Consider the following 11,100-nt stretch of genomic DNA (forward strand, 5'->3'; position numbering starts at 1 on the left):
GTTGTTCTTATCATTTCTTTAATTTTATCTACACTTTCAAAAACATTGTCCATCATAGGCATCCTCCTTGGCGGTATATTTGTCTTCATATCTAGTATGACTACCTTAGGTTAGTGGTCTGGTTACAAGGAGGTAATTGCCCCACAATTCAGCACTTTGCTGACAACACTTCCGGTCTACCTCAGGTCAGTGATCCTTCCACATAATATTCTTCCATAATAATCACTCCAAAAGGACTCAAATATTTCTTTTAATACCACTTGATACAGTGAAGAATGGAGGGTCTAGAATGGGTTGTCCAACTAAGTTACAATATAATACAACACAATACGAGCACTTGAAATAAATATACAAATTTATTGATCTAAAATAGAAACAATACAAGCCTATATGAGCTCCCATATTCAAATTATAATAGGCCCCATTGGTCACACTTGTAGCCTCATAGACCATCATAGGTTTATAATCTACTTAAATGCATAATTGATTCAGAGTGATAGTTTCCTAACTCATAACTCCATAAATTTATAGCTACCTTATATTAAATTCAAAGAATAATTATATATTGGCTCCAAGTCTTTGAAGTGATCCACATCGGCCCCATCTAGGGCCCAAGCCCTATACCCAGCAAAACATACATGTCAACCCAAAGTAGATGAAGAAGCACCAAGGGATGGTGCAGAGAGGTGAAGATATGTTTGGGGTTGTCCTAATACACAAATAACATGTGTTAAGATATGGATAATTTGTAAGATATAGATGAGGTTTGCATGAAACCTCGCATAGGTCTAGTTTCAAGTTGCACGACTGGGAAATGTTTTGGGGAAGAGGTCTTCTGGAAACAAGTCCATAATTGCTACCACTAGGATATGTTGTACTAACATCACCAATCTATCCACGTTCCAATCTATAGAGTGAGATCAAGTGTTGCAATAGAGTGCAATAAGGTTTATCGGGATGCTTCTCCATCACATATGAATCATCCTCTTTTCTCATAAGATAAAAATGGCCCATCACTTGATCTAGCAAATGAATCTGCTCATGAAATTTGTATCCAAACTTCACTTATTTACATTATTTAACAAAAATGTATATTCATATCTATTTGAAGCTTATGCCTCCTATTTCATGGTACACAATTAATAAAATCCACCCTTAACAGTAAAAGATGGTGCTTCCATGGAAGTACCTTCCTAGGAAGTCACAATAGTTATTAAATTTTCATAAAGTCTTTCAACTATTATAATCTTTCCTTTAGCCCCCCCTTTGTTTTCTCATCTTTGGTCACTTTGAGCTTTAATGACTCAATATCCATATCCAAATAATCCATCTCTTCATCCCTTGTTTGGTTATTTAAATTGACTTGAGTAACCTAGTAATCTTGGTGAGTTATATTGTGAAAATCCTTTCTTTTCTTTGATTCATCCCAATGGTTTAATAAGATTTTGAGTGCATCTTTAGGTCTATCCTTACTAAACATTATAATTATAACTTCTAAATATAGAGGTTTTATTTATACACCGTTCCTCTTTTTCAAAACCCAACTTTAATCAAGTTGGGCCAATGGAGAAATTTTGTACTATTGTATCAAGTTGCTATTGTTGTTATTTTTGTTGTTATAGTGGATGATTACTCAAGAGGAGATTATATTTTCTGATCTTGTTATTGTTGTTGAGGGATTGGATGAGAAAACTGTATATGTTTTTGATATTATTACTATTATACTTTGTATTGATTCTATCTCATCTTTATATTCCCTTATATCCTAAATTAAAAAATGCCTTTCAGTGACACTCTATTATAGCTAGAGGAGATTGAGGAATTTTCAAAATATATTCCCCTCTTTTCAGTTGCTCCTACACCTTCCTTAATGCTTCATCATGTGTAACACTAGTTTCTACCTCATCATATTTTTACCCACATGATATTGATGACATATTAAAAGTTAGTGTCCTTGGGCATGCCCTAGGAAGAGAGGGAATCCTATAAAAAGGAGGAGATGAAGTAAATTGTTCCTTCATAGGTTGATTTAAAAAAATGAATGGGTTAGTAAGAATACCTTAAGATTATCAAGGAAATCTTGTTGTAAAGACCTATTTCTCTAAATCCACCTAACACACCACTTCTGCAACTTATTTTATTTTCTTAGCCTTTTTAAAAGATTTATTCATTTTTTTCTCAATATGATCTATTTCTTTTATATTGGTTCTTCACATTGAATTATGAAGAAATTAAAGTTTATTGAATAGTTAGCTAACCTAGACAAATAATCGTCAATATTGATGTTATAATATTCATTTCTAGCTATTACGTGGATGTTAAATTACGTGCTCATTTCATAATCATCAATAAATACAAGCTAGAATTGTGTACCATTGTCCAATCAATCCCAATGTGTGCTAAGTGCAAGATGGCCCTTGAGAATAAAAACCATGACATTGTGCATACCTCACCAACATGTAACCAATAATCTCTATCATATTTATAATAATACATGGGCATCAAGACTTGCATGTGATCCACTCATTTTGTAAGATTGTTGTGTGCCAAAATGCTCTTGCATCACTAAGTTAGGTCCATAGTTTTTTTTGTTTTTTTTGATAAAAGTGGCAAAGCCACGAAATTTATTAAATAAGAAAGAAGATTTACAAAGCTTGGTTTAGGCAGGCATACTGACGGGAAAGAACCAGGAAGAAAACTCCTAGTTGTAGCCCAAGTAACAAGAGTGAATTATCGTAATAACTACCCCACCCTCACCCATCTTAATCCACAATCCTTTTGATAAAATACATCGAAACAAGTTATATCCCACCCAATAAAGCCCTTATACATCCGAAGAAAACCCAAGGGATAAAGGGGATAAAGAAGAGGGACCAAAATAGGTTGCAACTGAGGAGGAAGGATGGTCCAGGTCTCTGATACCAACTAAAACTGTAGAAATAGAAATCATAACTGCAACATCATCCATGGAAAGCAATGTAGAATCCACACTACTATCCATTTCCGATCTAGTAATCCTTGCATACCTTTTGACTAAGATCATTATTAGCAGATGTACACACCCAAGAGTCACAAAAATCAAACAATATAGAAATGAATATGATATGAAGCCTCAAAAATAAAACATCCAAAGCATCTGAATAAGAGGATAAGAGGAACCAAGAATATCACCAAACACAAATTAAACAGGACGATCTGTACTGTTGTAGTCCCAGTGTCTAACATGAACTTGACAAAGTTAAATGACAATATCGAAGTCCATATCCTAGAAAAGGAGGGACCTCCACTGAAAACTTATGAGGGGAAAGAGTGAGAATAAAATCCATACCTATATACTTTGATAAATAAATTCGTCCTTCCCCAACAAATCAAAATTAAATCAGATGTAAGAGATGACTCACATCTACTTCCTGCCGCAAAACAGGGTCATCAATAGCTTTATTTGCCAAAAAATCTGCTAACATGTTTTCTTCTCGAAAACAGTGTTTGATTTCAAAGGATTGAAAAGATATTAGCTTATCCAAAACCATATCTAATCTATACCTTAGCTTCCAAGATGAAGTCTGTCTTGAGGAGACAATGTTAAAAACCACCATTGAGTCCCCTTCAACAATAATGTTAGGAATATTCATGAAATTGGCAAGGGTGAGACCATGAAGGAGGGCTTCGATCTCCGCAACATTATTGGAATCAGGCAATAGCTTCTTACAAGCTACTCTAATTATATTGCCATCAGAATTCCTAATAACCACCCCAGCTCCAGAGATGCCCAAATTCCCCCTAGAGGCACCATCATAATTTAATTTTGTAAAATCAAGTGGAGGAGGTAGCCAGGTGGCAGATAGTCGGGACGAGGAAGATGGGCTAGAAGATTGACAACCATGAACCGGGAGAGACTGAAGAAGAGGCTAGTTATCATAAATAAAAAAGTCCCATTTGGTAAAATTATTTTTGGTATGCAGAAATTTAAAATGATATGAGAGCATAACTTAAGATATTGATTTCTCTATTTTATCTATAACTTGTGCCCATGGAGTAGGTTTGTTCCTAAAAACTCTCTCATTTATTTCAATCCAAATATTCCAAATGATTAAAGAAGGACCTATTTCCCAAAGGGGTGCAAATGTGGAAGATTTGTACAATAAAGGCCAAGCTTTGAAATGATCACAAATATTGGGGCCAGCAACTATTGACCAACCTAGTCTCTGAAGTAACCAATACCAATAATCCAAGGCAAAGGGACAATGTAGAAATAAATGATTAGAGGTTTCCATGAAGTAACCACATAAAGTACAAGGAAATACAACAATGATCCCTAACCTATCTGATATGGCACCTGTGAGGACCCTATCCTGGATAGCCAACCAAGTGAAGGCACCTGCATTAGGAATGCATGCAAATCCCCATAATAGTTTTGTAGGCCATGAGGCAGAAGATAGATGAATAAATTTTGATTTATAGCCACCCTTAACTGTATATTGGCCAGAAGGAGAGCCTAGCCAAATGATCTCATCTTCAAGAGGAGAGAATATGATAGTTCTGGAGGAAAGTTCTTTTTGTAATTCGGTTACCAAATCTGAGGTAACGCATATGCTAGAGAAATCCTTCCATGTTTCAAGGTCATCTTGGATGTCTAAGTAATGGCAGACTCGATCACCCCAAGCTTGCTTAAGATAATTATCAAGGGGATGTCAATCCCGAATATGAGATAAAGGTGTATGCCCATTCTATGAATCCTCCCAAAACCGAGCTTTAGATCCATTGTGGATTAACCATGAGAGGGAGGGTAAAATGAGATCTCGACAAGAGACCATGAAATTCTACATGGCAGACCCTTTAGGAAAAACTAAGGTTGTGAAGATCCTCTCCCTGTCCTCAGAATCAAGATATTTTAACCTCAATAGTCTAGTCCATTTTGAATTCATACTTTGGTATAACTTCCAAATAAGATTCGCACCCAGTGCTTTATTTTGCAAGGGTAAATCTCTAATTCCTGCACCACGGATGGGTTTAGGAGTGCAAACCTTACTCCAAGCAAGAAGGGGCAATTTTTTTCTTTTTAGTGACATTATCTACCCAAAGAAAATCCCTCAAAATAGATTGAAGTTCCTTTATTGATCGCTTAGGCATACTAAGCACTAACATCAGGTAAATATGGATGGCATTCAAGATTGATTTTATCATGAGTATCTTTCCAGACATTGATAACCATTTATATTTCCATGATAGGATCCGTTGGGAGATTGTAGAAATAATCTTGTCCCAAAAATGGTGTTTCTTAGACCCTGAGAAGAAGGGAACTCCGAGATATCGACAATGGATCTCCCCCACCGAAAAGCCCCAAAAACTAAGAAGATGATGTTGGACTAATGGAGAAACATTTAAAAAGAAGATTTTAGATTTTGTTGGATTAATTAATTGTCCAGAAGCCATGGAATAGTCATCAATGATTTGCTTAAAAACCCAAGCTTTGATGATAGAGGCTTCCCCAAAAAGAAGAGTGTCATCTGCAAAAGATTATGCATGTAAGGATCATTTCCATCATTAAAGGAGATGCCTTTCCAAGTTCCCACCTGTCTAGCATGAATTATTGATCTGCTGAGACCCTCTGCCGTTAAGATAAATAAAAATGGGGAGAGAGTATCCCCTTGTCTAATACCTCTAGAGGATGAAAAGAAGCCTGAAGGAGATCCATTGATGATAATAAAAAATGAGGGAGAAGAAATGGAAGCCTGAATCCATTTTACCCAATTTTTATGAAAGCCAATTTTGATGAGGACCATGGAGAGAATCCCAGCCAACTCGGTCATACGCTTTCATCATATCTAATTTGAGAACCATAGCATATTTGTTATGTAACCTGATAGAGTGCAAGATTTCATGGGCCAAAATGGCACCTTCTAGGGTTTCTCTACCAAGGACAAAGCCCCCTTGCTCTTCTGAAATAATTCTAGGGAGAATCTTAGCTAGCTGGATAGATATTGCTTTGGTAAATATTTTGTAGAGAGAATTACAAAGAGAGATAGGGTGGAAATCCATAAAAGTTTTAGGATTATCTTTCTTTGGGATAAGGGCAATCCAGGTATGATTAAGCTCTTTTAGCATGGTTTTGTGTATTCTGGCTTCCTCTAGAGCTAATAATATATCATTTCCCATGAAGTCCCAACATTTTTGAAAGAAGAGCATGGTGAACCCATCTAGCCCCGGGGCTTTATCCGGGGCCATAGAAAAAATGACCTCCTTGAGCTCCTTCAGAGTGAGAGGAGTCATAAGCATATTATTATCTGCCCCAGATACACAATTAGGGATGGATTGCAGAAGTATATAAGTGATCTAAATAGCTTCTACACTCACTGAAAAAATTCCTTACCCTCAATTGAAGAAATAAATAATTTTATCTAACTCTTGATGTTGTATTTAAAGAGGTAGCCTTACTCTATTTTAAATAATCACGATGTATCCAAAAAACTTGTATCCTAGAGCTACCTTTTGTACTTGTACACATTATCTTTGGTACTTATTGGGGGATCTACATTTGCATAAGAATTTATGGGGCATCTTGGATGTTTGAGAGTGTTATATTCAATAATTTATATAGCTATTAAATCAATACATATATGGTTTAATATAAAAGAAGGAATTATCTTTGTTGCTTGCCAACCATGAAACACTAAAGCAATATTTTATGTGAGATTAGACTAAGAGAATCAAGGTAAGCTGAAAATAGTATTTTAAAAGTTTTTAGAGAGTGGAGTTGTGTGCTCACATGATATCCACAATTGTAGAACAATTTGTAGTAATGGAACTAACCAAAAGCAATAGACAAAGCATTCACTTGATCTTAATTAATAGTTTTACACTATTAATATGTCACATTTTGTTATCTATCATAATATTCCAACTAGATATATTTGTTATATTGTTCAATTTCCAAAACATTTAATTTGTTTACATTTATTGCATTTTTACAAAACCTTTAATCTTATATAACTTTTATATATTTAGATTATTTATCAAAAGCATAGACAAAGTATTTGTTTGATCTTATCTAACATTTTTACACTATTATAAATTACCAATGAGTTCACAAACAAGGGACCTCATCCCTACTATAAGGATTAAATAATAACAACCTAATGGGGTTTGAACCTTGATGACTAGAACAACAACAACACAACCTAACCATCACACCAAGCCAATTCTTGCTGATTTTTTGTATTCTCTTACCTAAAAAATATTTGTTTAATTTCCTTTTTGTTTAAAATCAATTAAAATTTTGAAAAGGACATTGTTTCCTATTTTCTAAAACTAAATTATTTTTCAAAAATATTATTTATTTATTTCCCACATTTTATCATATTTAAAATTGATTGTATATATAAAACACCATAAATTGACCATTCATTCTTTAAAGTAGACTTTTCTAGTTATTGAATCAAGTCGAATTACATAATAAAAGAATATGTAGCAAAACAAACTATGTTTCTAAAGTCTAACAGAAAAATACATTAAGAATATTTGAATTAGATTCTCTCAAAGAATTGTAAAATTGAATTTAGTTCATGAAAGAAGGTTATTTATATTATCAAATAATATCTAAAATACAAAAACTTAACATTCACTAGATCGAAGATAGTTCATGAGATAATATATCTCATTATTCTAACTTTCATACATGTTGAATGACTGCCAAGAAGATTGATAATGAACTCCCTACATTTCCACCTTATTCTCTCCAAACAAATAATAGTGAGATCCAAATTAATTCATAAAAGAAGATTTACATTACCAAATAATATCTAGAATACAATAATTTTAACATTCACCAGATTAAAGATAGCTAATAGCACAACAAATCTCATTATTCTGTTGAAGGACTGCCATGAAACTCCCTACATTTTCAACCTTATTCTCTTCGAACAAATAGATTTAGTAGCAAAATCCTGGTAATGATAAGTTGACACAACTCCTAATTTATCCAGTAATGAAAGGAAAACATGGTGGGCTTGGAAACAGATTTTTATTTCGCTTGAAGATTTGAATCAACCAATAACTCATGAATTTACGAATGCACATTGACGTCTGATTTGGCCAGCATTTCCTGTCTTCACTTGGATTTCTGAAAGTTTCCGCATAGATTTCTCAAAGTTCTTGAAGAATTCCTTTTTATTCAACTGCTGATTAACGTAGTCCCGAGAAGTGGAATTGTTAAGAAGTGCTGCATCAGACTGGAAGAGGCCTTTGTTTTGATTGAGGATGGAATAATAATTGGTGTCAAAGGTGAGGGAGCTGTTGGGATCCATTTCTACAAATGTTGTATTGTCTGACAGATTTTTGCATTTTGTCTTCAATTGCTGGGCATAGGAGGCATTCAGGGCAGGGTCCATGTCTCCTTTTCCACTGAAGTTGTAAAGCCTGTTGCTGAAGAAATTGCAATGCCCGTTTCCAATTGTATGCCCACCTGCCCAAGTAACCATTTGTTTATGATATCATGGTATAAAGATATAATAGGAATTCTGTGGATTTTATTGATTTATTACGCACCAGAGAGTACAACAATGTCTTTGAGAGCCAGCCCTTTTCTTGCAAAGAATGTTTGAAGTTGGGAAAGGTTAGAAGTTGGTGGCGGAATATTGGCAAGTGCCTCGCTCTGATTTGATACTACCCCATCTCTTCGACCAGTTCTTACACGCCATGATGGGCCATCAATCTATGTAAAATATTAACATTGAAACACCATTAACCATTTGTTATAAAAAAAAAAATTAAAAAATTATATAGTCAAATATACTTCAAAAAATTAATCATAATTTAATATGTAATTTATATAAATATATATAAGCTAGTGTTACTCATTCAAAAAGAATAAGTGAAATGAAATAGTACAAAAATCAAAAGGCTACAGTTGAAAGTAGAAAACATTTCCACAATTAAAACTATCTACTTACCATGAAAGCAAAAATGGATAGAAGAGGAGGAGGATCCTAACTTATCAATGTTACTTATATAAGATAATAAAATTTTATTGAATTAATAGTAATTCTTAATAAGGTTATTTGCCTCTCTAAATGGAAATTAAATAGCACTTAGATTTAGCATTTTGTAGAATGACTATTTAAAGTTGTATATTTTTATCTAATTTAGTACAAATTTATTAACCATTTTATTTATATATATTTGAAAAGGAAAATTACATCTCATTATGGTTAAGTTAAGATAATTATACTAAGAAGCAGTTTACAATGATATTAGGACACATAATAAGACTTAGAATTTCATGTCATGATCATACATATTAAAACTAAAACATAGCCTACATACATGTAAAGAAAAACTAAAAATATATAAAATTTCAAATATAGTGGATTCAATTAAATTTAGAAATAAAAAGCATAATATAAAACAAACAAGTATATATTTTTATTTTACTCTCTCAACAATTAAAACTTACATGCACATATTTAATTAGTTATAAACTAATTGACTTTTATTTATTAGAAATATCAAGACATCCAGATTACAACACCTTCCAAAATGAAAACAAAACAAAATAATTAACAATCTAGTATTTGTAAAAATTTATTAGAATAAATGTGTTGAATTCCTTTAAATACTAGCATAGAATACAAAATCATACCAAAAGTATCTTTTATTGACTCAAGGTAATATTAGCAAGATATTGGTGAGAAACAACTAGTCATAGATAAGTGTATAAATAGGCATGATCAATAAAAACATAAGGTGAATGTATAGAAATATGTAAATGTAAATAGAAGATAGAGATAAAGATATAATGATTTGTTTAAATAAAAAAAGAAATTAGAAAAAAAATTCATTTTTTCTAAAACATAATATCATTATTCATGCTATACATATATTAAACCTTTAATTCAAAATAAACATAAAATTCAATAAAAAATAAAATGAATATATATATTTCTTAATTACAATATGAATATGAATTATAAAATAAAATTTGTTGGTAAGTTAAAAAGATTCTTAATGAGCCCAAGATCAAGTCTTGGGAAATGCAGGGATCCCAGAAGATATCCCTCAGTTATTAGCTCTTCACCAAAAAAACATCTCTATCACTCATCAGAATAATAAACACAATGATTAATTATTAAAATTTAAATCTAATATATGTGAACCTCCTTTGATTTTTTATATTTTATGATTCCATTTTTATCTATTAATCTTTTTTAACAATCTTACATTAATTGTTTGCAATTTAATTTGAGCATTATTAGTATTAGTATTACCTTAGCTACGGCATCTCTGGTTGCAAGAGCGAGGATATCAGCACAAGAAACTACTCCTGAACAATTCTTCTCGACCTCTCTCTTCACATCATCAATAACGTCAAATCGACGAAGTGTCAAATTTGGTAGCGCCGCTTTCTCTGCCGTATTGTTCGCTGTAGAATTGATCAACACTGATCCATCGCAACCCTAATCATATATAAAAAAATCATTTCATATTCATTCAAATATAATTACAGCAAAGATATTGTTAATACGTCTGGATAAATTGTGTAAGTCTATGTGAATCCATGTTTCAGATGATCAGAAAAGAAGAGGACAATCCGAAACGTTAATTCACAAAAACGTACACATTTTATTGAAGTATTGTACTAAGTATATGGAGTGCAAAAAAAAGTCATGGGTTTTGTATTACTCACTCGCACGAAGCAGTCATGAAAATGCATTCTGAGTAGAGCAGCCGCAACAGTTGAATCCTGCGACACGTGTTTCTCCACAACTGTCTTCACTATGACCTCCGCAGATGGGCAGCTATGCCTGTAGAAATTACTAACCAGTCGTCCATCACACAGAAACACCATTGTAGTTAGCGCTACAACAATTATCAAATTCAAATTCATGCTCGCCATCTTCTCTTCACTTCAATTATCAATGCTACGGATTGAACAATAAACTCTTCTATTTAAATCCTTACTCTGTTCAATTATTGGGTTCCCCACAACCCATTATTGTAAACATCTACAGCTGTTCATATACCTACTCCATGTCTCTCCATGCACTGAAAGCGCGTCATGGAACGTGTGGCTATTTATTGTTTCATTCATAAACAATCATATTT

At 33.1% G+C, this 11,100-nt stretch overlaps 1 protein-coding gene across 1 annotated transcript; it reads right to left on the reverse strand.

Moving 5' to 3' along the window:
- Window positions 1-8,054: 8,054 nt before the first annotated feature.
- LOC131037962 (peroxidase 3) lies at window positions 8,055-10,891 on the reverse strand. Its single transcript, XM_057970229.1, has 4 exons — window positions 10,682-10,891; window positions 10,263-10,451; window positions 8,545-8,710; window positions 8,055-8,461 (listed from the first exon to the last, which is right to left on the reverse strand). The coding sequence occupies exons 1-4, from the start codon at window positions 10,889-10,891 to the stop codon at window positions 8,055-8,057; spliced, it is 972 nt and encodes a 323-aa protein (XP_057826212.1).
- Window positions 10,892-11,100: the final 209 nt, after the last annotated feature.

The sequence above is a fragment of the Cryptomeria japonica genome, chromosome 9 (genome assembly GCF_030272615.1).
Source record: "Cryptomeria japonica chromosome 9, Sugi_1.0, whole genome shotgun sequence".
Classification (NCBI taxonomy): Eukaryota; Viridiplantae; Streptophyta; class Pinopsida; order Cupressales; family Cupressaceae; genus Cryptomeria; species Cryptomeria japonica.